Source organism: Rhamphochromis sp. 'chilingali' (genome assembly GCF_963969265.1).
Source record: "Rhamphochromis sp. 'chilingali' genome assembly, chromosome: 8".
NCBI classification, from domain to species: Eukaryota; Metazoa; Chordata; class Actinopteri; order Cichliformes; family Cichlidae; genus Rhamphochromis; species Rhamphochromis sp. 'chilingali'.
The window spans coordinates 22,534,683-22,561,237 of record NC_137935.1 but is presented as its reverse complement, the minus strand read 5'-3'; the positions used below and the strand labels follow the sequence as shown (position 1 = coordinate 22,561,237).

The following is a 26,555-nucleotide window of genomic DNA, read 5'->3' as shown; positions in this document are numbered from 1 at the left end:
CCGGGGAAATCCACCAATATTTATACACGTAAACCCCAGCGAAATATAATTGTCATCATATTTGCGCTTCTTTGATGAGGTTGTGTTACAGTCCGTGCTGTCATGCTTTCTCCCACTTTGACGCTCCGCATCAGACACTTCATCACTTTCCACATGGCTGGCTCCAGCTATGCTAGCCACTTGGCTAGTAACCACAGATACATCCCTGCTAGCACTGCTAGCATCCAAATCTGACGAACACATTGTTGTTGAACAATCACCTGTGCGGTCACTGGAAAATGCATCTTCAGATATGAGCTTATTGGTTGTTGTGGCCGGTGTCTCTGTGGTAGGGCCTTTTTTTCTTGTTAACCACTTGTCCATTTTCGCGCTGCACTGAATGCTTGGAGGCAACTTCAACTGTTAGGTGTCAGTCATTTGGGCAAATCACGCCCATGTATTTTGTCAGAGCTATTTTTTTGCTGAACACCAGAGGGTGGTATATAGTCATGTATTTGACAGGCAAAAAAAACTGCATTAGCGCAAATTTCGGCTTTTAAAACTTTTGATCCCCACTCCAACCCCAACCCACGCGTACCCCCTACAGCCACTTGCGTACCCCCGAGGGTACGCGTACGGTAGTTTGGGAACTACTGCTCTATTATATGTGACATTTTGTTACAGAGATTGTTTTTTCTGTTTTTCTCCTTGATTATATCCGACTGTGTTCTTCTGCTTCATTGCTGCGCACTGTTGTTGGTACTGTATAAATGCTGCAATGTCACAGAGGTTGCTGCTTGTGAATCAAATCAATAACCATTATTGGCAAAGTAAAACCACTAAAGAGCTTACTCCTCACCTTTTCTCTCCAAGTTAATAAAGATGCTATTATGAATATGAATATTCTTTATTGTCATTGTCACAAGTACAATGAAATTGAAAGATGTCTCCGGTCAGTGCAACATCACGAAAGATAAATACTTAAAAACTATAATATATATTGGTATTATTAGTGATAATACCAATGCCTGTCATTGTCCCACACCGTGTCCACCTTTCATCAAAGTTTCCCGATGAATTCCCTTCACCACTGTCTCACATCCCACTCAGGAATCCAGCAGAACCTCCACATTGTTCTGATCATGGACTCCTCCAACCCTAACTTCACCATCAACTGTGAGAGCAACCCAGCTTTTTACCGCAAGTGCTCTGTCCAGTGGATGGAAGGATGGTCTGAAAGCAGCATGAAAAAGGTTAATATCAGAACAGCAAGATCAAAATGGGCATTAAATCATCAGCTGTTAATAAAGCTCACGCTAAGTGTTGCTTATGAGATTAGCAATGCACATTCCTTCCAACCTTTAAAGACAGACCTGTGTAATTCTGCTCTACTAATGTCTGTTGACCTAATACAGCAGCCCTAATAATGAATTGGTTTTCTCTCATTGTTGGAATTTTAAAATTGAAAACTTTTTTTTTTTTACTTTACAGGTTATTTTTAAAAATCAAGGTGTTGCGGTCATATTTGTGCACACACCAGTTCTTTTATAGTCACATTTGCAAATCTGGTAAACCTAAACGTGTTGCTTGTCAGATACCTGAGCTGTTGTTGGCAAAAACTGAGCAGGGAGGGGAGGAGACCGAAAGAGAAAAGGGCAGCAAGAGGAAAAGCTCAGGTAAGCACATGAACATTAAGTCACAGTTCATGAATGATTGATGATCTCTGGACTTAAAATGTTGTCAGATAGCTGATAAATGCCAATGCAGAATTGTATACACGCGAAGCTATCACCTTCACAATGTGAGTGACTTTGAAATAGGAGTGATGACAAAGTGCATTTGAGCCATTTTATAGTTGTTCATGCTGTTGGCATGATTAATCACATTGAAAAACGAAAAAATTAGAACTGGTCAATGTTGTTTAAACAAATAAATAGATCATCAGTCTCGTATTTATTTTCTATTTATCTACAGTGTAATAGTACTCACAGACTGCACAACACTTTGTTGAAGCACCTTTGGCAGCAATCAAGTCTTTTTGAGTATGATGCTATAAGCTGGCGCATCTATTTTTGGGCAGTTTTTCCCGTTCTTTGTTGTAAAACCTCTCAAGCTCCATCAGGTGGATAGGGAGGGTGTGTCGATGCATAGCCAGTTTCAGATCTCTCCAGAGATGTTCAGTCGGGTTTCGGTGTCTGATTCCCTTCAGACATGAGACTCTGCATTCAGGCCAAAGAGTTCAATCTTTGTTTTGTCAGACCAGAGAGTTTTGTTTCTATGGTCTGAGAGTCTTTCAGGCAAACTCCAGGTGGGCTATCCTCTTACTGAGGAGGGGCTTCCATCTGAACTGTCTACCATAAAGGCTTTTATTGTTATTATTGTTATTATTATTATTGTTATTATTATTATTTATTTATTTGTTTATTTTATTTTACTCATATTTCCATTTAGTCACTACCATGTGATAAATTAAGATGAATTATCTTATTTTATTAATAGTAGTAGTATCATAAGCTTATAATACTTAGACATATTTAATGGCTCTATATTTTTAGTGTAATCAGAATGACTTTATATCAACTTTTTCTCTTTGTGCATCTTTTTTTTCACCTGTGACTCTCAGGAGGGTCTGGGCAGGGGGATCTGTCCCGATTGTTCTTGATGGTCCATGAGTCATGCCGCGAACACGGTGCAACACCGAGCAAGTACATGGCCTTTCTGCATGTTTACACCGCATTATACAGTCGGAAGCAAAAGCAGCTTACTACAAGACAGCAGCATCTGCAGGTAAAATTGCAAATCTACCCTGTGATACAGAATTATAAGTAGTATGAGTTTTACTACTTCCGTATGAAGCAACTTATTTTTGGAACAACTGATGAGAATTGTTTATCCTAGACTTGAAAATCGATAGATCTACACATAAAATAGCTCTTGATTTGACTTTTAGTGACGATAAGGGTTTTAAAAGAGCCTTGCGGTGAAAACGACACACAGCAAATAAAAGACATGGATTAGAGAAGTTATTTGGTTTTTGGAACTGTATCCAGCCCTGATAGATGAGCTTGTGCCCAGCATTCATCCTGTGTAGTATTTTATTTAAAGTTTTACTGCAGTTTTACACACTGATATGAGAAAGTACAATTACAAAGCAACCGTAAATGTTGTTGGTAAACATTGCACACACAAATTCCATTGAATCTTTAAGAGGAAACAAGTTTGACATTACTTGTAAAGTAATACATGTTATGTCTACAGGCAGGCGTTTCTAAGCTGAATGAAGCTAAAACATTGGTTGATGAACTAAAGAGGCGGGCTGCAGAGCAGAGCGAACTGCTGAGGACTAAACAACAGGAGGCAGATTCTGCCCTGCAGGAAATCACAACCTCCATGCAGGTGTGTATGTCTGTGCTGCTGGTGCATTGTCCGCTAGTGACTGTGTATTGGGATGGGTGGATGTGGGTATACGTGTGTGGCTCAGGACAGTAGTCCTGCAGGGTTTCATGTCTTTTCTAACTTATATCTATTCTATGTCTATCTATCCAACTTCTCTCCTCCCTTCTCTTCTCTGGCTTTCTTTTTCATCTGCATTGCATTATACAAAAAACTTTCTGCCTTTCCCATGGCAATATCCTCCCTGCTGTGAAGACACTATTTATTTAGTTTGTGTACGTATGTGTATTTGTTTGTTTTGTGACTTTCCTTTCATTCTCATCTCCTGATACCCCCATTTCCATTTCCTCCTGCTGGGTCTGTCTCGAGGATGGATGGTTGGATAGATGTGTGGAAGGGGAAAAGGAGATGAACCTTGTTCATTAGTTATGATATCCTTCTATCTTTCACTCTGTGGGGATTGGGTTTGTTGAGTTAGAGGGCGGGAGGAAGAAAGGAGATGAGAAACAAAAATAAGAAAGAAAAAGAAATAACTGTCAGAGGAGTCAGTTTTGCAGAGTGATAATTAAGAACTAGACTCATCCCTTTGGTCTGTAGTAGCTATGTCGCCTGTGGGGATGGAGACAGCAGGGAGAGAAGCGAGGAACACTGGAACAACGATGGGAAGAGTGTAAACAAAATAGATGGAAGACTGACTGAGGCTTGGCAAAGATGGAAATATTAAGAGAGCCGTTAAGGAAGAATGAAAATAAGGTTTGGAGCAGAAAAGGGGAATATATGTGGCATATAGCAAGACCTGGAGCCTTGACTATGGAAGAATTATAGGGATGGGAAAAAAAGCCAATGTTGGGATTAGCTTTAGATGAAAATGTGATGTGATAAAACTTTCAGGTTTGAAGAGGTCAGAGAGAGGACCTGTTGGAAAATGATGCGGCCAAACATTTGTCCTCACTGCTTTTTCATCATCAGTGTCACAATATTCCTAAAAAAATCCTATAAATGTAAAATACAATACAGATGATTATATAGAAATCATATATTCAGCTGCTTACTTTCAATCCTGATTAAGCCTTTTTCCCCTAACTTCAGTACATGCTAAAAGCCTGTTTTTTAATCTAGTGTACTGAACATTTTCCTTATTTTTTGGATTTTCCAGAATGCCAGTGACCAGAAGGCAGAGATGGAAAAATTGAAAGGGAAAATGGCTCAAGAAGTGTCCAAAATTGAAGAGAGAAAAGCCAAAATCGACGACGAGCTGAAAGAAGTACAGGTAAGTGGTTTGTTGCCTGTTTTTGTGAGCATGCCCATTTCTGTAAGTTACGAGAAAACATCCCCCCTTTTCAAGGCTTGCAATCCCCATTGTGCTTATCCTTCACGTACTTGTGCATCTCTCGCTGCCTTTTCCCCTGCTGCCCTCTAGCCTTTGGTAGATGAAGCAAAGCGTGCAGTTGGAAACATCAAGCCTGAAGCGCTGTCTGAGATCCGCTCCCTCCGCATGCCTCCCGATGTCATCAGAGACATCCTGGAGGGGGTACTGAGGCTGATGGGCATCTTTGACACCTCCTGGGTCAGCATGAAGAGGTGAGAGAAAAGAGATAGGAAGAACGTGTAAAGGGATGGATAGGAAGATGAAGAGTTACCCTGTTGGGAGTAATTAAATTGATGAGGATCTTCGACACCTCTCGGGTTAGCAAAAAGAGGCATTAGGAGGTGATGAGGTGTTAGAGAATGGGTGGGAAACGAGGAAGAAAAGGGAAGGATAAACAAAGCCTTTCTGCACTGCTAATGAGCGAGTGTAGGTTGTGTGCGTATATTTGGGCGGGGTGGTGCTGGGGGTGGGGGGGCAACTGTTCATGCTTAATTAAGGAAAAAAAGGCTCATATTTTAGGCTTGAATTAACATTAAACTATCTGCTTTATGGGTTAATTTGATCTCTTTCTGATGATTTCATCTGTGTTTGGCTTTAATGTTGAACTCACACATGAAAACTCCTCTCTTCTCTAGCTTTCTAGCTAAACGTGGTGTGAGGGAGGACATAGCTACATTTGAAGCCAGGAACATCACTCCTGAGATTCGCCAGAGTGTGGAAGAGCTACTCAACAGGAACAGGGCTTCTTTCGACCCTAAGGTCTGCCTACCATAGTAGCAGAATCAGAATTAGATGTACTGTTGGAGGTTGTTATTACAGCTTGATTGTTTTTTTGTTGTTGTTGTTGGTTTGTTAGTGTGTTTGTCTTCTAAAGAAGTTATTATGGCTGTTTCACTGATTTGTAATGCTACTGTTGTTTCATTCAGAATGCAAAGCGTGCAAGTGCAGCAGCTGCTCCTCTGGCTGCCTGGGTCAAAGCCAATGTCCAATACTCCCGCGTCCTAGAGAGGATAGAGCCACTGGAAAGAGAACAGGCTGGACTTTTGGAGTAGGAAAACACACAAACACAACTCTATAAAAGACCGAAAATGCTTTCAACCTGTAAAACGCTGTATGTTTAAACAAAACAAAAAACAAGAAAGTTGAAGTTCTTGATTAAAAAAATTAAAAAGTTGCTAAGTTTTGTGAAGTAATTTTGATCTAGATTGTATTATTTTAAACAAACTTGTGATCACTGACTTCATCTAATTCTACTCAACTCTAACTCACGCTCAGTTTCTCGATGCTACACATGCAATAAATGATACATAAAGTAAGTCAATAAATCAATGCGTGTGTTGTATGTGTCCAGAAACCTGAGGAAGACTGAGAGTAGGAAGAATAAACTAGAAGACCAGCTCAGCACTGTTGGAGCCAAAGTCAATGAGTTGAAAGAGAAGTATGCATCCTTCCTTCACCAATTAATCCTTCTATACTGTGTAGTTTGGGTTTTGCTTCTGGTTTTTGCGTGCTGTTGTCTTAAATTGAGATTAGGGTCGTAGTTTCTTTTAATCTTGAACTGTTGATTTGTTGATGCGATGATGAGCCACCTAAAAATGAACAACAACAGCAACAAACATGGGCAGACATTTACCAGCATCAGTGTTTACGACATCAGAGCACAACAAAGGGTCGAACTTCACACTTTACATTAGTGTCACTGAGCTCCCTGCGCTCTGTCCTCTTTAGTCTTCAGTTTTCCTCCTCCTCATCCATGTTCAATCATACAATACAATCATCTTATAACTGAAAGATGTCCTACTTTCACTACACTCATTTTCTATATGACTCTACCTGCTGTAAATGTCATAGAGGAAGCCTCACCTGTTATATTTACAATGCATCTTATCGTCTTGGGTAAATATTACAATACATCTGCTTTCGGTTGGCTTTTCTTTCTCCTTACTTTCTCTGCAGGTTTCAGTGTCACACTGCAGAGGCAGCTAAGTTGGAGGCCGATGTGTCAAAAGCTCAGGACACGATCACTGCTGCCCAGCAGCTTATATCACAACTGGACGGAGAACACACACGCTGGAATGCACAGGTAGTTTGATGTATGGCTGTGATGATATATGTATTGGTGGGGGAGGTTATACACATTTACTCAAAAAGAGGCTCATTTGCCATGTAAGAGCAACAGGAGCCGTGAGTGTCTAAGAGCTCGTGGGTGTGTGTGTGTGTATGACAGGGGGGATGGATCCCGCTGTCTTGGGTCCCTTCTGGCTGTTTTTACTCCTCTCCACAGCATCTGTCTGCACCTTAATTAAAACACTCAATCTCTTCCTGACACGCTCGCTCGTACACACACCCTCAGTCCCACCGTCTCCCTCAAGGACTACACCAGAGAGCCAGTTTGCTCTCCACTCACGTATTACCATATACTTTCACGTGTACACACATACACTCACTTCAACGCTGTACAGTAGCTGTAGGTCACTATACATCAATACTTCTAAGCTGTTTTAGTGTTTCTCAGGAAGGGAAAACCAATGAGTCAGGTGTACACAGCTACAGTGTAAGTGAAACAGATGCAAGTTTTTAAGTAGGATGTATTAATGCAGTAGACTAGAGATCTCAAGGTCATGAAAACTTGCAACCTCAGATGTGGATATAAGTGGGGAAAAGGGTTAGCAATTAAGCCTGATGTTTAAGTATTTTACAGAGATGTGCGGGTGCGCCCGTGTTCCCCTGACATGCTATTAAAATACCTCAAAGGAATCCTGATGAACCTGGAAGTCTTTACAGCTGTGTCAGTAAAATCGGTGCAGAACAGCAAGTGTGTTCCAGGTCCTGCACTTGTGGGTTAGCATTTTTTCGTCTAGTTAAACACTTTATGTGGTCATTTGGTATTTATAACTGTGTTTAGTATTAAAGAGTCATTAGGAAGAAAACCAAACAAAAACCAAACATGTTTTGCACTGGGCCATATTAGCAACATATGAGCAATGTACCAACTTCAGTTCTCTCCTTGCTCCACCTTCTTTTCTCACATCCACGCCTTTTCTCCCGATACTGCCCGTCACTCTAATGTGATTAGTTTTTATACTTTGTTCACCTACCTGTATTTTGTCCTAGATGTCCGAGATAAAGAATGAGTTGGATACGCTCCCTGTTAGAGCCTTGCTTGCGGCAGCCTTCATCACCTACCTGTCTGCAGCTTCGGAAGACCGTAGACGACAGTGTCTGGACTCGTGGATGGCTCACTCTGGACTACAGAGTAAATATATCACTAGTTCTTTTACCACACTAGCAACAGCATATGGCAAGTCCTGTCCCAAGCAGCCTACTCAGACACCGCTGCCCACACACAACATAACGGACTCTACTGTTACAACATGGAACATACAGACGTTACAGCTCCAGGGTCTTCTCGAAGAGCTTGTTTGCCATTTAACTAAATAAATGGTAATTTTAATTTTAATTTATAATGATGTTATGTTTTAATCCCAGGCTCAGAAAGCATCACAGTACTTGATAATCCTGTTTTGTGACTTTGTGTTTTTTAATGATATGATACTACATCAATAATCAATACCCCAGTAACTGATCTCCTCTTACGTTAATATAAATGCATTGAAATTGTACATGAAAAGCACTAATTATTATCTCAGTGATATTTAAACTGAGGTATGGTGACAATAAATACAAATAAAGACACAAGCCTTTTTGTTGCTTGTTTCAGAGTTTGACTTGCGATCATTCCTGTGCTCGGAGAGTGAACAGTTGATCTGGAAGAGTCAAGGGCTGCCATCAGATGATCTCTCAATGGAGAATGCACTGGTTATACTGCAGGTTAGACTAATATTTCAAATCTGCATCTACAACGTGACACAGGGATTTACTAAATATAAACACTAATTTCAGTCTCTTTTTGCCTACTTTATATAAGGATGTTATTAATACTATTTATGCATTGGCTTGCTTATTTCACATCACTGTATAAAATATTTAAAAAGACATTAAAGTACAATACAAACCCAGCATTAACATGATAAAACAAGTCTAGCTGTACCGAAAGTTGTGTCCTTGTTGCCATACGTCTGTGCTCCATTTGGTTGTATCGTGTTTGTGTGTTGTTTTTATCATCGCCACCACCAGATCAATGCACTCAAGTTGAAGGTAAGAAGTCCATCATTCATCCTCGTAGCTGTTTCCTACATAGCTAGTTTATTTATTTAGTGTTTCTTTGTCTCTCTGTTTCTCTTTTGCTTTTGTGTTTGCCTTGAAACTAGTGAGAAAGAGATGTGCTGTCACTTTATTAGGTACACCTAGAGAGTACCAGGTTGGACACCTTTTGCCTTCAGAACTGTCTTAATTCTTCGTGGCATAGATCTCGCACATCCCAGACGTGCACTATTGGACTGGGATGGTGACTGTGGAGTCCATTTCAGTCATGTGAACTCATTGTTATGTTCAAGAAACATAACAATGAGACAGTTTGAGATTATTTGACTTTTCTGACATGGCACATTGAGTTCATGCCATGTGGTTAGAAATTTGCATTAAGGAGCAGATGGACAGGTGTACCCAATAAAGTGTCTAGGGAGTATATGTACGCATACACTCTCGCAAAAATGACATAGATCATATAAAATTTTGGGGGTTCTTGGAGACATCAAATGGTCCGCTCTCTCGCTGAATGTGCCGTAACTACTTGTGGGCAAATTGTCAGTGGTTCCATGTACAAGACTTGTAGATTATTTGCCTCAGAACTGATTTGTCAGGCTCATGAGCATTCACAACCATTTTTTTCCTAAAGGCATTAGAGATCTTTTTATATTGCTGCACACTTCAGCTGGTACAAGAACAGTGGACCCTATCCGGATAGAGATTTCAAAAACACTGGTTTCAGCTTTCACTGTATAAACAAACTGTAATCATTGGTGTGTATGTGAGAGGGAGTAAGAAAGACGGCGAGAGAAAGACTCCTGTGCCTGATATAGGAAGGTGGTAAGTATGATAGCACTGTGACGGGGCTAAACCATATGCATACACACATGCAGTGCACATCATTTTCTAGGTGAGTTGTGTGCTTTATAAGTAAAACTATCCTAAAACAACGTCAGCTGAAATGTCCTGCTTTCTCCTCATTTCTGACTCAGAGTGTTGCGTGTCCATTCCTGATCGACCCATCATCCCGAGCTACAGAGTGGCTATGTACACATCTCAAACAGCACAGATTAGAGGTTATCAACCAGCAGGTAACAACACACAATCAGTAACGTGTCGTGGAATGGAGGGTCATTAATCTGTTAGATTTTGCAAAATCCTGTGCACACACTGGTGATGTGCTTTGTTTAATTCAGTTAACCCTCATTCTAACCCGTTCTTTCTTCTTTTTCTAAGTTTTCCGTTAGACATTCTTGACTGATCAGTTTCTTCTTGTCTAATGAATCCAAGTTTCTCTTCTTTACTAGAATATCTTAATCATTTAGAAGCAAGCCTTAACCATACTTTGATCGGTCCAGGTAATGATTTTAGCAAAAAGTTATGATGATTACATTAAGTAACACTGGTGTCCATTACTTATCACTTAACTGTTACATATTAATTACTGCATTAGTGTCATCAGGTACACTGAAAACACTCATTTAATTATTTATTTTTTGTATATGTATTTAAATTGGTTGGTTTTTGCTTAATAACTTGTTAAAACTCTCTAGATGCTCTAGATGTAAATGCTTTGTTTAGAAAGAAAATATAAGATTTATTCATCTTCCAACTGTAATTTTTTTTCTTTTTTTTCTTTTTTAATCGTAATCGTACTACAACTATAATTACTCTTCCATCCACCAGATACACGAGAGAACTGTGTTACCATCCACCTCTAGAATTTAATGTAATCTCTTAGTACTGGGTGTCTGTGTGGCTTCTCTCTATAGGATAATAACTTCATGACATCCCTAGAGCTGGCAGTCAGATTTGGAAAAACCCTTATCATCCAAGAGATGGATGGAGTTGAACCTGTGCTCTATCCGCTGCTGAGGAGAGACCTAATAGCACAGGGTACTCACACATTCTCACAAGCACAAACACCAATTTCATACAAAGTTGGGCTGAAGAACTCTTTTGGGCATAATTCAGAGGCTTAAGCAACCTCAGGTTGCTGACTACTCACCTCTATCCAGGGGCTACTTTTCTGCAGCGTAGTGAAATCCCATTCTGAGGGATATTGCCTCAAAGTTTAATTAACCAATCCTGACTAGTGCATTGGGCCATCACAGTACTTCTTCTCACTCTCAAAAGCCTTACTCTGTAAAATATTAAGTAAATCAAATGGTTAAACATTGACTATTCATGTTTTATTTTATATTCAGACAAGACCTTTCCACAATACAGTCACAGTAAAGGGAAAGTTAAAAGAACTCAGCCAAAATGCAGAAGCACCCCTCATTTCTCTATAATTTACTTCAAAGTTGCCAGACTTCTAATATGTTTTAATTGGTCTTCAGTGTTTTAGTTTTGGACATGTTTTTTTTCCACTCATTTTCAGGCCTTCTATCTTACCATTGTTTTTTGTTTGTTCGGTTGCTTAACACTGTCCTGTGAATTGTTTACAGATGACTTGATACAGAACCAATTAGAAGCCTGATGCAAAAACACATCATTTGTTTACATTTCTTTATAAAATGTCTATGTCTGCCTTTATGAAATTAATCTATGAAAAATGGAAAAGATAAAATAGTTTTACAGGCATAAAAAATAATATTTTTCTGCTAAAAAAGGTGATTATTGAAGAGCTATTTGCTGAAAACATGGCATATATCAATATGGTGTAGACTTTGTCCTTAAACAATTTGAGGAAACTACAAAGCTGGTCACAAAAGATGAAGTGGCAGGCTTTAAAAAAACAGCCTACAGCAGATGAGCAGTATCATAAAGTCATGTCATCAAGAAATAGAAAAAAGTATCCGGCAAAGACCTGACACAGGACCTCAGAGATGCATCTGGCCCTTCAGTCAATTCATCTACTGTTCACTGAAGCATCAGCAGAAATGGTCCCATTGGAACGGTGGCAATTAAGAAGCCATTCTCAAGGAAGGCAAAAGGGGAGAAAAGGCTGAGCTATGCTGAATTACTCAAGAGCTGGACAGAAATCAGTGGTAACAGCTCTATAAAACACGGTGGAGGCTCTGTCATGGTTTGGGGCTGAATTTCAGCCAGTGGTGTTGTGGATCTTATCAAAGCGGATGGATTTACAAACATAGAAAAGTACCGTCAGATCTTGATCCCCCTCAATTCCTGTGGAAGCAGTTGTAGTTTGTTTAAATTTGTATGTTGCCAGCTGTAAAACCTGCTAAGGATCAGATTGTTTTTACTATGTCCCCATACATAAAACCTTAGAATTTAAATAGTGTGTACTTAATTTTTTACCAAACTGTAGATAATGATTGAAAGCCAATAGATTCAAATTAGTGTCTCAAGCCTTACATTTTGATAGTGAGTCTTGATGTCAGTGATATTAATAACTTATTAATAACTTGCTCCTGACTTACTTTTTTTTTCAACAAACGCCTGTGAAACTTTGTACCATGTCCATTATTTTGAGTGTTAGTTATATTTGAAAGAATTAATGAGCATACTGTGGGCGAGCATTACAAATGAAAAAGAAAAGTGTGAACGAAGGAGACGGTGGATAAATAACAATAAGTGAAAAAAGAAAACAGGTTTGCTGCATTATCACACTGTGGTACATAAGAAGTAATTGCTTTCCGTGTGTCACTTCTCATTATTTGTACAATCACAGAAATGGACCTTTCAGGTAAAGTGTGGTAGTTTCTCAGTAGGAGCTCACTTATTGATTTTCCTTGAATTACCTAGTCTTTGTTCCTTGCCTTTTTGGAAAGGCAAGAGAAACAGCAAAGAGAAAGAGCACATTAGACTTTTCAGTTTTGAGGGTTTTTTCTGTATGCATGAGAATAAGATGCTGTAGAACCCTGGTGTTGTCTCATTTAGTGTCCATAGGTTTATGCAAATCTCACACATGAGAAACATGCATTCACTAGACATAAATATCTCTTATTTTACACAAGGACTAGCCTGTATGTACATAATATGATATTAAAATCCATCCATCCACCCATTTTCTTCAGTTTAAGCCTAATGAATTCTATGTAGTAAAAATATCACCAAATTAATAGTCTCAAAATCTCAAAATGGTAGTTATTTTATCCACTTAATTTTCTCAAATACTTTGCAGCTGTTGGATATTAAAATTGTCCATAGAAAAAAAACATGCAGTGCAGTCCTTTGGTCATTCCATTTTATGGATGAATACTCTTTGAAATTGTCTTACAAAATTGGACAAAAAAAAGCCCCCAAATACAGCGTGTATTCATAGACGACTGGTTTTTGAAGCGTCTTCCGTTTTTATTTACCAAACATTTCCAGTTTTCTGTCCAGTAGAGCCCATGGTGACCAGTGCTTCATGAGCAGATATGCTGTAATACTCCTCATGGTGATTTTCTTTTAGTTTTTTTCCTTTTTTCTGTTTTGGACTCGGCTGCATGATTTTACTTTAGTTTCTCCTTTTAGTTAGTTGCATTCCAATCACATATATAAAAAACAGAGGTTGAAAACATACCTGTAAAAATGATGTGTGATTCATAAGGCTCTGAATCATCCAGGGAGAGGCGGTTCGCTATTTGAAGCAGAATTGGAAAGAGCGGGGGCAGAGACAGTATGTGAAAGGGCAAGTTATCCACTTAAAAGTAGTGTTGAACAAGAAAGAAAAAAGTGCTGAGACAAAAAAATTGACAGTTCTGCACTGCGGACATCTAGACGACAGAAGGGGAAGAAAGTAGAGGGAGAAAAGTAAAAGGACGGAAGGTAGGATAAAGTTAAAAGTTGATGTGAAACAAGGTACCTTGTTAAGAGACACATTTGCACATGTGCAGGTCCTAGATATGTGGTCCAGATAGGAGACAAGGTTATTGATTACAATGAGGACTTCCGTCTCTTCCTGGCAACACGGAATCCCAGTCCCTTCATCCCTCCTGATGCCGTCTCAGTGGTTACTGAGGTCAACTTCACAACAACTAGGGCAGGCTTGCGGGGACAGGTAACCCATTCAACCAGCACACAAATACAAATGCATATAAAATGTACAATGCCAGTAATTTAAAATGTACCTATTGAGCATAATCATGTCCAATAATAACTTTAAAGTTAATAACACAAATACATGGGATATATACTTGATGTGGCCATACAGTGTGCCCACTGGCTCTTTATTTGTGTGTCTGTATGTTAGTTGCTAGCCTTGACCATCCAGCAAGAAAAGCCAGAGCTGGAGACTGAGAAAACAAGGCTACTACAACAAGAGGAAGACAAGAAGATACAGCTGGCTCAGCTGGAAGAATCATTATTGGAGGTACTCATGCTAACATATACTGTGAGGGAAATATAGACAAGGATTCTACAGGGTGGGCCATTTATATGGATACACCGTAATAACATGGGAATGGTTGGTGATATTAAAGTCCTGTTTGCGGCATATTAGTATATGTGAGGGGGCAAACTCCTCAAGATGGGTGGTGACCATGGTGGCCATTTATAAGTCGGCCATCTTGGATACAACTTTTGTTTTTTCAATAGGAAGAGGGCCATGTGACACATCAAACTTATTGGTAATGTTGTGGTGGACCACTAGAGGGCTCCACTCACACCCAGTGTTGAGGAAGTGTGTTGCTGTGTTTTGTGGCACGATGTGTTCAGTTGATGTTGGAGAGGAATAAAGAAGGAGTGAGAACTGAGAGCTCTGTGTTGTCCATACTTACCTCCACATTGGTGACCCCTGACTCGAGCATGCTACGGGCCGAAGATAACACAGACTCCGCTTTGGATGCATCAGCGGCCGCCGGTCCTCCGCCTCCGGTTGCAGCTGTGGCGCTGAAACTGCCACTAGCTCTGTACCTATTTTAGGTGCTGATTTTCTGTGTGCTCATGGACTGCTTGTCGATGTTGCTAACAGACGTTTAATTGATGCTCTCTCGTTTTCTTCGCTACCCTGTTTTACTCGGGCCGCCGAGCCCCTGATTTGGGCTAATGTAGTGACCTCCGGGGATGCTTTTCAGCGTTTGCTTTTAGAGTTTCCATAGCTGTCTGTCCCTAATTTCTCTAGCACAGTAACGAAACACGGGGTGGAGCATTATATTCCCACGGTCCCACGGTGTTCGCATGTGCGCGCCGCCTCGACCCTGCGACACTGTCCATCACTCGGGAAGAGTTTGTAGCCATGGAGCGCCTTGGCATTGTACAGCGTTCAAACAGTGTATTGGCCTCTCCGCTTCACATGGTGAACCCAAATCGGATGGTCGGTGGCGGCCATGCGGAGATTTCCGCCGTTTAAATAATGCCACGGAGAATGACCGTTACCCCATTCCCCACATTCAGGATTTTTCGGCCAATCTCGCCGGAACCTCGATTTTTTTCTAAAATTGACTTGGTGCGGGGGTATCACCAGGTTCCCGTGCGCGCCGAAGACGTTCCTAAAACCGCTGTCATTACCCCCTTCGGCTTGTTCGAGTTTTTGCGCATGCCGTTTGGCCTGAAAGGTGCCGCCCACTTTCAGCGGCTGATGGACTCCGTTTTGCGCGGGCTGCCGTTCGTTTTTATTTACCTGGATGATATTGGTGGCCAGCTGCTCAGCGAGCCAGCACGAGTCCCATCTGCGCCAGGTTTTCCAGCGTTTGGCAGCGCACGGCCTGATCATCAACCCTTCCAAGTGCCAGTTTGGGTTGCCTGTTCTGGATTTCCTCGGGCACCGCATTTCCGTTGAAGGTGTGGTTCCATTGCCCGACAGAGTCCGGGCCATTTCGGCTTTTCCGCGTCCCACATCGGTTAAAGCGTTGCAGGAGTTCTTGGAGATGATAAATTTTTACAACCGCTTTCTTCCCAGAGCTGCCCACCTGCTCTATGCTGCCTTAAAAGGTAAAACAGACAAAGATCCCGTTGACTGGCTGCCGAACGCGTCCAGGTGTTTTCCGCAGCCAAGTCTGCGCTGGCTGACGCCGCCCTTCTGGCCCACGCCGCCCTGCTGGCCCACCCATTTCCGTCGGCGGAGATCGCGTTGACCACCGACGCGTCTGACGTGGCAGTGGGTGCCGTGTTGGAACAGCGGGTTTCAGGTCTCTGGCAACCGCTCGCCTTTTTCAGTCGTACGCTCCGGGATGCCGAACACAAGTACAGTGTTTTCGACAGGAAGTTGCTGGCCCTGCACCTCGCGACACGACATTTTCGTTTTTTCTTCAAGGGTCGCAACTTTACTGCATACGTCTACCACAAACCTTTGACGTTTGCCATGTCCAAGGTCTTTGACCCATGGAGCGCACGCCAGCAGCGGCAGTTGGCGGCCATTTCAGAGTTTACCACAGACATTCAGCATGTGGCTGGTAAGTCCAATCACGTCGCTGACTGTCTCTCACGCGTGTTTGTTTCTCCGGTGTATGTCGGCGTGGACTACGCTGCCATGAGCAACATGCTGACCCGGACGTCCTTGCCCTTCAGTCAACAAAAACTGGCCACGTGCTGGAGGACACCCCTGTGTGGGACGGCGGTCCGCACCTGCTTTGCGACGTTTCCTTTTTTTTTTTTTTTTGTTTTTTTGTCTGTCCCATTTGGTTCTTTAGCCATCAGAATTGTTGTCTGAAGACCAACAAGGATACCCAATGGATTTATTTTGCCAAATGGATCATCGTGGCATTGCCGTATTGGTCCATTTGATGGACCTTTGTTTTTATTATTTATTTTATTTTATTTTCAGTTGTTACAGATGGGACAGACATGAGTGAGGGATAGGAAAGGGAGAAAGAAAGAGGAAGGAAAAGAAAAACAGAAGGGGAGAGGGACAGTGAGAAAGGGGGGAGAAAAAAAATCTCCTGGATCACCTGTTGAGAGAAAAAGAATAGAAAACAAGCAAAAAAAACCCAAAGCAACATACTAAACACAACACCATCGCATTAATCTAGCTAAGTGTAAACAGCAGTAAATACTAAATATTCAATGTTGCTGTGCAGCACGCAGGACAGACAGCGCACAATGTGCTTTGAAGTAGCAGCCAAGAAAGGTGTAATTTAAGTCTACAAACAGTGAACACCCGTGTGCACACCTGTGTGGATCAGCGTGCTTGTATTCAAATGGTTTCCACATGTAATGGTCTGCAAAAGGATGTAGAGAGCCATAGCCCCGTCCCCCAGGGCATGAAGCAGGCATGGAGGAGATCCAGGCCCCAGACATCCAGAGGCCCAAAAACCCCCCCCCAAAAAAAAACATCCAGAGGCCCCAGAGTGCGAGAGCCCAAGGAGGACCACTGGAGGGGCATCCGTGCCACCCTCATGGGAATAGAATAGAATAGAATAGAATTCAACTTTATTGTCATTGCACATGCACAGGTACAGGGCAACGAAATGCAGTTTGCATCCATCCAGAAGTGCTTTAGTGATATAGATATATTACAATATATATTAGCAATAATATAGATATGTGAGTATATTACAGAAATTGGTCTATTATGGTATGTTATAATGTACACGGTATGAAGTATGTTGTGAATATTCTATAACTATAAGTATGTACAGGCTGTAGTGAGTACAAGCTATGTACAGGATATGAACAGGATATAAATATGAAAAACTATACAGAATATGAAATAAATAACTTTACAGAATCTGGGATATACAGCTATACAGAAATGGGAACTATGCAAGTTGTAAACAGTTGTAGGATTAAAGATTATCGAATGTACAGAATGATTATTTACACAGAGCTATACATTAGTGCAGTTAAGATAAGTGAGGGTGTAGATAGTTTCTACAGAGGCTATATAAAGTGCTAGTGGTTGTGAGTGGTGGTTCAGTCCATGTTATTATTGTGTTTGAGGGTACAGTTGTCCATTGTGGGTGTGTGTATGTTCAGTCCATGAGTTTAACGTGGGTCAGATGTCAGGAGGCAGAGTTCAGGAGTCTGACAGCTGTGGGGAAGAAGCTGTTCCGGTACCTGGTGGTCTTAGTCCGGAGGCTCCTGTGGCGCCTCCCAGAGGGCAGGAGGGTGAAGAGTCCATGTGATGGGTGACTGGGGTCTTTGATGATTTTCCCAGCCCTTTTCAGACACCGCTTCCTGTAGATGTCTTTTATGGCAGGAAGTGGTGCTCCGGCGATGCGCTGGGCAGTTTTCACGACCCTCTGCAACGCCTTCCGGTCCGAGGCAGAGCAGTTCCCGTACCAGACTGTTATACAGTTGGTCAGGATGCTCTCGATGGTGCAGCGATAGAAGTTCACCAGGATGTCTGAGGACAGGTGGTTCTTCCTCAGAGTCCTCAAGAAGAAGAGGCGCTGGTGAGCCTTCTTGACCAGCTTGGAGCAGTTGGTCGTCCAGGTGAGATCCTCGGAGATGTGGACTCCCAGGAACTTGAAGCTGCTCACACGCTCCACAGCCGTCCCCTTAATGTGGATGGGTGGATGTGGGTCAGCATTCCTCCTGTAGTCCACGATGAGCTCCTTGGTCTTCTCGGTGTTAAGCAGCAGGTTGTTTCTGTCGCACCACTCAGCCAGATGATCCACCTCCTCCCTGTAGGCGGCCTCATCGTTGTCACTGATGAGGCCAATCACCGTGGTGTCATCTGCAAACTTAATGATGGTGTTGGAACCATCAGCAGGTCTGCAGTCGTGGGTGAAGAGGGAGTAGAGGAAAGGGCTCATCACACAGCCTTGTGGTACACCGGTGTTCATTGTGATGGTAGATGAGCAGCGGTTATCCAGCCGGACATGTTGGGGGCTGAGGATCCCCAGACGAGGCGTCACCCAGTAGCCACCGAGCAGAAGCTAGAGGGGGCTGCATCGGTGTGTCCACCGGCTCTGCCAGCAGCCAGCTGTGCCAGAGTGAACCGAGCCGCAGGCCCAGAGGCTGGAGGCCCGAGGGCCCCCCGCACCCCGGAGGAGGCCTGACCGAGCAACAGCCGCCAGGCCCCGCCAGGTAGCCACCGGGAGTGAGCTGGTACATACCTGAGCGCCCAGCCCCGGACACCAAGAACCACCAATGCACCGACCCCTGAGGGCATCAGTCACCGGCAGGGAGTGTGGTGAGGGGAGATAGGCCTTGGAGGGCCTGGGAGTTCCCAGAGAGGTGGAGTCTAAGACCCAACCTCACATATAGACACAGACAAACAGGCACACACAGACACAAACATGCATTCCCACCCTCATGCACACATATACAAACACTCAGCACTCACCCAACGTAAGGATTGACATAAATGGACATGTACACACAATCACACTCCCCAAACATACTCTATACCCTGGGTCCAGGTACCCTCGCCCCCAGAGGGGGAAACAGAACCCAGACCCAAGAGATGTTACCCTTCCCCCCGGGGTGGAGGCAAGCAGACCGTCCCAGGCTCCGCAGCAGCAGGGAGGCCAATCGGACAGCCAACATCTCCTCCCAGCCCCCCCGCCCCGATGGCTAGCAGAGAACGGGGGTGTGTGAAGCTTTGCGACGTTTCCACCGGCCACCCCCGACCAGTGGTTCCCCTTTCATGGCGTCGTCGTGTTTTTGACTCGGTGCATGCCCTCTCTCATCCTGGTGTCCGGGCCTCGGTCAAGCTGGTCAGCGCCAGGTTTGTTTGGCCGGACCTTCGCAAAACGGTGAAAGAATGGGCGGCGGCTTGTATCCCATGCCAACGCTCGAAAATCCACCGGCACACGCAGGCACCCCTCGAACCTTTCTGTGTCCCCGATAGGCATTTCGATCACGTTCATGTGGACCTGGTTCACGCACCTTTTGACTGTGGTGGACCGCACGACCAGGTGGCCGGAGGCGGTACCCCTGGCGTCCACGACAGCGGTGACGGTGGCCAGAGCATTTTTGCCCCCGTGTTTCGATACCTCTGTGTTGCCTTCAGATGACCCCAAAGATAAAAGTCTAAGGGGGTCAGATCAGGAGACCTTGGGGGTCATTCAACTGGCCCACGACGACCAATCGACTTTCCAGGAAACTGTTCATCTAGGAATGCTCGGACCTGGCACCCATAATGTGGTGGTGCACCATCTTGCTGGAAAAACTCAGGGAACGTACCAGCTTCAGTGCACAAAGAGGGAAACACATCATCATGTAGAAATTTCAAATATCCAGTGGCCTTGAGGTTTCCATTGATGAAGAATAGACCCACTGTCGTTGTACCCCATGTACCACACCAAACCATCACTTTTGTTGTTCCAACAGTCTTGGAGGGATCCATCCAATGTGGGTTAGTGTCAGACCAATAGCGGTGGTTTTGTTTGTTAACTTCACCATTCACATTCAAGTTTGCCTCATCACTGAACAAAATCTTCTGCGTGAACTGAGGTTCCTGTTCCAATTTTTGTTTTGCCAATTTTGCAAATTCTGTGCGTCGATCTGGGTCATCCTCGTTGAGATGCTGCAGTAGCTGGAGTTTGTAAGGGTGCCATTTGTGAGTAGCTAATATCTGCCGAAGGTTCGACTAATTTCACTCTCCAGTGACATGCGACGAGTGCCACGCTGTGGGCTCTTGCTTTGATCCCCTCCTCATGTGTTAACCCCTTCGACATGTCAATCGCTGTGAACAAAGAAAAACTTGTCAATAACTCATGAAAGAATAAAGTTACGTTGAAACCAAGCACACCATTGTTTTTCTTGTGACATTACCAATAAGTTTGATGTGTCACATGGCCCTCTTCCTATTGAAAAAACAAAAGTTGTATCCAAGATGGCCGACTTATAAATGGCCACCATGGTCACCACCCATCTTGAGGATTTTTCCCCCTCACATGAACTAATGTGCCACAAACAGGACTTTAATATCACCAACCATTCCCATGTTATTACGGTGTATCCATATAAATGGTCCACCCTGTACATAATGGAGTACAAAGCTATAGGTTGTTGAGTTCATAGTATTTGGATGTTGGCAAAAACATCCTCCTAGCTGTTCTGATATTTATAATTTATTTTAGTTTGGCCATTGAATATTTCCTAAAAAAAGAAGTAATATTTGAAAAAAAAAATCACCCGAATAGAAGATAAAAGTCTACATTCAAATCATGTGTTGATTGCTTCGCACCAAATCTGCTTTGGTGGTGTGCAGAAGCAAATTCAGAATTATGTCAGAGCCCAAATACCTGCGGACCTGAATGTGGAGATGATGATTTCATGTTGGTGAAACCTCATTTTCTTCCAGTGTGAATGCTCAGTTTTCTCTGCACTGCAGATCTTGTTTTTGCTCCCACCCACTGATGAGGACTAAGCCTGAGGAGGGTATGGTAGACAAAATGGAACGGTGTGTACAGACTGAGCAGGAGGAGTTGCTGCTGTCGCGATCAGTTTCCCTCCCCTGAACGCTGACGCATATGTCTGATGGAGCACTTCATCATAACCAGAAGCTGTTATTGCTGAGTACTGAAGTTTAGTTCAATGAATCTGTGAAAATTGACTGACCAAATGGAAAACTTTGGATACAATGTATCCACTGGAGGGGCTGCTTTCTGATGATTTAGCCTCTGTAACTAGTGATATCTTAATCATCAGTAACTGGGCCAGTTATTCTGTATTCTCGTCATTGCAGACAAATATGAACACAACAATTACTGACAACACAGCGTGTTCATTTTGTTCTCAACACAGATAATTTAAATAGCTACAGCCAAAGCCCATTCAAACCTTCTTCTGTCCAACTACTTGAACTGCATAAAGACTAAAAACAGAAAACAAACCTTCTATCATCATCATCATCATCATCATCATCATCATCATCATCATCCCATCATAGTTTAAAAAACTGAAAATATCCATTGAGCAGAATGGGCAGTCTGCTTTGAGTTGACATAAAAGCAACAGTAACTCAAATAACTACTAGGCTGAATGCTCATCGCTCTTCTTCAACATTGCTAATTTGGCAGCATTATACCTGCTGCTTGTGTTAGATTTGTGCCTCACTGCTACACCATTTATTGAAATTGGCACAGGTACTCTATCCTGCAGGCATGTTTGGTCCCTCTAAGCCAGGAGGATGGCCATGACAGATGTCCACTGTGTCTTGGCATTGAATATCTCAGGCAGGCTCTGACAGATGATGTTTGCATCAACTCCAGCTGTATGCCATTAACTGAGAGGACCACGAGGCTGGCCTGGTTTGACAATACTTTACTGAGGCTGACTTGCCTTTTTCAGGGGTGTCTGCATGTAGCTCCCCTTTACCTACTCAACACCACAAGCTTGCTCAAGGCCATGCTGCTACTGATAATATCGCGAGATGAAGCCCTCAGTCCCAATAAGCATTACTTGCGGCCACAGGTTAGAATCCCTGATAATCTCCTTACCACAAGTTATACTATAGCGACTTACATGGGGCATATTGGGAACTCTTCTTCCCATGTGGTTTCAGCTCTGTCCCAGACTCTCCACGCTGCTGTGGCTGATGTCTTGACAGTGGTACCACAAAGCTCAAATCACCTAATCCTGGTTTCTAGAACATGACAGTGTACTGAAATGGCCTCCACAGTCACCAGATCACATTACAAGAGAGCACGTTGATGTGGTGGAACAGGAGATTCAATGAGCAACCATCAAATCTACAGCAACTGTTTGATGCTGTCACGTCACATGGATCAAAATCTCAGATGAATGGTTTCAGCAGCTTGTTGAATCTGTCCCATGTGGTGTACCTAATAAAGTGGCTAGAGTGTGTTCATAAAGACTGCTGGTTTAAGAAGATGTAGCCATAAGAGGGGGTGAGCATTGTGTGGACATGTCATTTTACACATATTGTAATGACAGTATAGAGCAAAACATCAAATTCTTCCTGGCCAAGTGCTTCATTCCAATGAAGATTCCTTCATTTCTTTACTTTCACACAACAGCTCAACAAAAGCTTCATGCATACAGTATACAGTCAGAGAAACGTGCACACATCAGCGATGGACATTGTGGAATTCACCCTAATGATCTTTTTTTTTTTTGTCTAAGGGAAATCTGTTCTCACACACACACACACACACACACACACACACACACACACACACACACACACACACACACACACACACACACACACATATACACACACACACACACACACACACACATACCAAGATGTCAGTGCTTCAGTGGTACTAGACATATAATTATTCTTGAATTGTAGGAGCATATTTGACTTGACATTTCCATGCTCTGCTGCTTTCTCATCTATTGTATTTGAATTTATTTGAATACATTTTATCACTTGGTTTCAGAGAATAGATTCCACAGGATTTAGTGGAAGACTCTTGACACCCAATGAATGCTTAAATACAACAAAATAAATAAAAACCCCACATGATGCAAACAACTTGTCTTTTCCTTGCAACTTTTATCAGATCAAAGATTTTATCCAATTGAACTCTCTCTATGTAATTTAAATTTCTCCTTATTTCCTGCTGATCTTTTGCAACTTGTCCTTTTTTGGTTGTCAGACCTTGGCTACAGCTCAGGGGAATATTCTGGAGAACAGGGAGCTAATAGACAGCCTAAACCAGACCAAAGCAAGCAGCGCCCTAATCCAGGAGTCACTACTGGAATCACATAGGCTGCAGGCTTCCTTGGACCAGGTATTTCAACCACACACACACACACACAACCCATGAAAATCCTATATACTAAATACATTTTTGGGGTTCAGTTTTAAAAGGAGTAACACTTTGGGAATCAACAGTATGAGTTATGTTGGCCTTCTACACGGATGTCATACCTTGATGTTTGTGAGGCAAACTCTGACTCTTCATAGTTCAAATGGCTGTAAGTGAAAATCGAAAAGACTGTAACTTCTAATCTTTGACAGATGACTCCTGAAAGCTTCGCTAGCTGAGATATGTTCTACTTTCCAATAAATGATTTGAGACCCTGTAAAACAGTTGCTAATTAATTATTAAAACAAGATATTTAGGTAGATGTAACATGCTGTCAATTTCACAGAATGTGTACCTAAACAAGTAAGCCAAATGTATATTAAATGTAATAAAATGAGCAATATAATGCTGCAGGCATCGGACTGCACATATGTAAAAGTGTAGGCACATTGTAAATGCATTATATACTCATCCTCTAGGGTGCAGTGTTATACCAGAACTGATTTTGCCCTTTACTCTTTTTTCTTTTTTTTTTTTTATGTGTGTGTGTATTTTATTATTTCTCCCCGGGTCCCATGCACCTCTTTTTTCTCTCACAGCTCCTTTCTCATTACAAGTCATTGAGTCCATCCTAATTTATCCCTCTATTCTTCCATTTTGATTGAAATAAACACCTGTAATTGCTTTTTCGCGCATGTTATGTTTTCTGCATGTCAGTGCAATTTTCTGTCTTCATCCATCCATCTGTTGTAACTCCACAACATATGTGGTCCTTCTTTCACTGTTTCCTTGTTTTGTCCCTTATTTCTTTTTGACATTGTTTTCTCTCTCTCTCTCTCTCTCTCTCTCTCTCTCTCTCTCTCTCTCTCTCTCTCTCTCTTTCTGTTTTTCTTTGCTTTTACTTTAGGAACGGGATGCCTACCTGCCTCTTGCAGAGAGTGCTAGCAAGATGTATTTTGTTATCACAGACCTGTCAAAGATCAACAACATGTACCGCTTCAGCCTCGCCTCTTTTCTGCGCCTCTTCCAAAGAGCTCTTCAGGCCAAGAAGGTAACTAAATACTTTTAGCTCTAACTTTAGCTAACTTTAGCTCTAACCCTTTATTGTTACTGCACAGTCATACTTTGTACAATAGTACAATGGAATTGGAGTACTGTCCCACACTGGCGGTAAAAGAAATACAAGCAGATCACCATACATAAATAATACATACATACAATACAACAAATAAAAAATATGTATACAGAAATGTATACAATGCAGCAAGAAATTCCTCACAGCTCTTACAGTACTCACTCATGTTTTAAGACACTTTTAATAATTGTGTTTAATAAACTCTTGAGGTGAAATCAGCATCAACAAAACATCTCCTTGTGACTAAACAAAAATTAGTTCAACGGATTAAAAAAAGGTTAATACCCACACTTCCAAATAGTCTCACAATCAGGGCGTAAAATTAAACTGTTTAAAATAACAGTTGACTGTTTTCAGTGTGTGTTCATGTGTTTTCAGTCGTGGCATTGTGTATTATTGGATATATGGACAATCCGTGGCTTTTTATTAATATACCAGCTAATTGATGCTTAGGCAGTTTAGTGTAGTTGATGTTTCAGTGGAGATGGACCATGTGTGTATGGATGAAATAGTATAAGTTCAGCTTCAAAGAATAGCTTTGGACATTTTGGATAATGCATTTATTTAATTTCTGGCAAAGAGTTGAGTGAGAAAGTTGACACCTCCTCTTTTCTGTCAACTAAATATGAAACTATCACCAACAGCTCATCAGCTTAGCTTAACATAGAGACTGGAAACTGTCCTAGCCCGACTCTGTCCAGCAGTAAAAAAAAAAAACCCTCTAAACTGCTCGCTAATTAACAAGTTTTTTTTAACAGAGGGTCTCTGTGGTTGCCTGGCAACTGCTCATACACAATAGATATATATGCACACAGCTATTGGGCAGAGCTATGCACAATGCTAGCTCTGTTCAAGCGATAGCCTAAACCTCTAAATTAGCAAAGTGGCCTGGGAAGAAACGTAGAGGGAAATTTCATAAAAGCCTGTTCACTTTTTTCCAATATATAATAACAGTTCTGCTCAGTGCATTGTGTGCTCTGACCAGATAGTTCTGCTTCTTTCTTCAGTTGGCCTTTTACCTTTCGACTAGTCAGCCTCATACGTTGCCCAGGCGGTTGTTGGGCAAGTCTAATGACGTAACAACCACTAAGAGCAGAGCAACTCTTCGATTGTTCTGATCAGGCACGCACCCTCAAAGATGGAAAAAAAAAAAAAAAAGCGTCGCATCATTACAGATCTTCTGGGAAAGGCTGGTTCTGTGACATAGAAATTCATTTACAAACTGTTATCGGGAAAGAGACTATACGGGAAGGTCTAATTTTCTTAATTTCCATCACAGCTCAATTTACATTGATGGTAAAAAAAAAGTGATACTTATGTAATGCATTTCTACTCAGTTGAGCACTCAAAGCACTTTCTTACTGCAAGTCTCATTGACCCAATCACACACACATTCATACAGCGCTTTTATCTACGCTTTGTAGTATTTACACACATCAGAGGGCAACTTGGGGTTCAGTAATTTGCCCAAAGGCACCAATCAGACTGGAGGACTCTGGGATCCATCCACTGTTCATCTGATAGGTAGACCCCCCAGTGTTTCATACATTAAAAAAAAACTGCTTTGCAAACTTATTCACAATAATATAAACTGCTGTTTTTGGCATGTCCAGAGTAAAGCAGTTTTGCTACTGCTTATTTTTTTTAATACATTTATTGCTCATCAGTACAAGCATGAGTGCAAGACAATATGTTTACACTGAAGCAGACTGCAAAAGATATATGGTGTCTGTAGTTATTTAAGAATATTTTGTCTAGCTCAGTTTAGTTTTGATAAATTCAGCTTAATTTACTTTGTTACATTTTTTGAAGGATCATTTTTGTGTTCTTCTGCAACCGAGTATTTCAGCCTGACCTGTACAGCTGGAGCACATCGTGCATGTATCACACTGCTGTTTCCCATCTGAGCCCTAAGCACTGTCTGATAACCAGAGTGCACACATGCATGTGCACACACATACACACCAACACACATAGAGTGGGTTGAGAGACTGAACACTAACTCTCCCAAATCCTGTGTGGG

At 42.1% G+C, this 26,555-nt stretch overlaps 1 protein-coding gene across 3 annotated transcripts in view; it reads left to right on the top strand.

Moving 5' to 3' along the window:
* Positions 1-26,555, top strand: part of dync2h1 (dynein cytoplasmic 2 heavy chain 1) — a 141,849-nt gene that overhangs the window by 53,311 nt on the left and 61,983 nt on the right. For 2 of the 3 annotated variants that reach the window (XM_080889712.1, XM_080889711.1), the window contains exons 57-75: positions 1,090-1,232; positions 1,574-1,655; positions 2,603-2,766; positions 3,238-3,375; positions 4,529-4,642; positions 4,793-4,953; positions 5,377-5,500; positions 5,668-5,789; positions 6,093-6,179; positions 6,698-6,824; positions 7,856-7,997; positions 8,463-8,572; positions 8,879-8,899; positions 9,883-9,981; positions 10,663-10,786; positions 13,678-13,841; positions 14,034-14,153; positions 23,245-23,379; positions 24,305-24,448. In XM_080889712.1, coding sequence (XP_080745838.1) covers positions 1,090-1,232; positions 1,574-1,655; positions 2,603-2,766; positions 3,238-3,375; positions 4,529-4,642; positions 4,793-4,953; positions 5,377-5,500; positions 5,668-5,789; positions 6,093-6,179; positions 6,698-6,824; positions 7,856-7,997; positions 8,463-8,572; positions 8,879-8,899; positions 9,883-9,981; positions 10,663-10,786; positions 13,678-13,841; positions 14,034-14,153; positions 23,245-23,379; positions 24,305-24,448 — 2,321 coding nt within the window. The remainder of the gene's footprint in view (positions 1-1,089; positions 1,233-1,573; positions 1,656-2,602; positions 2,767-3,237; positions 3,376-4,528; positions 4,643-4,792; positions 4,954-5,376; positions 5,501-5,667; positions 5,790-6,092; positions 6,180-6,697; positions 6,825-7,855; positions 7,998-8,462; positions 8,573-8,878; positions 8,900-9,882; positions 9,982-10,662; positions 10,787-13,677; positions 13,842-14,033; positions 14,154-23,244; positions 23,380-24,304; positions 24,449-26,555) is intronic. The other variant, XM_080889713.1, reaches the window with a different exon arrangement.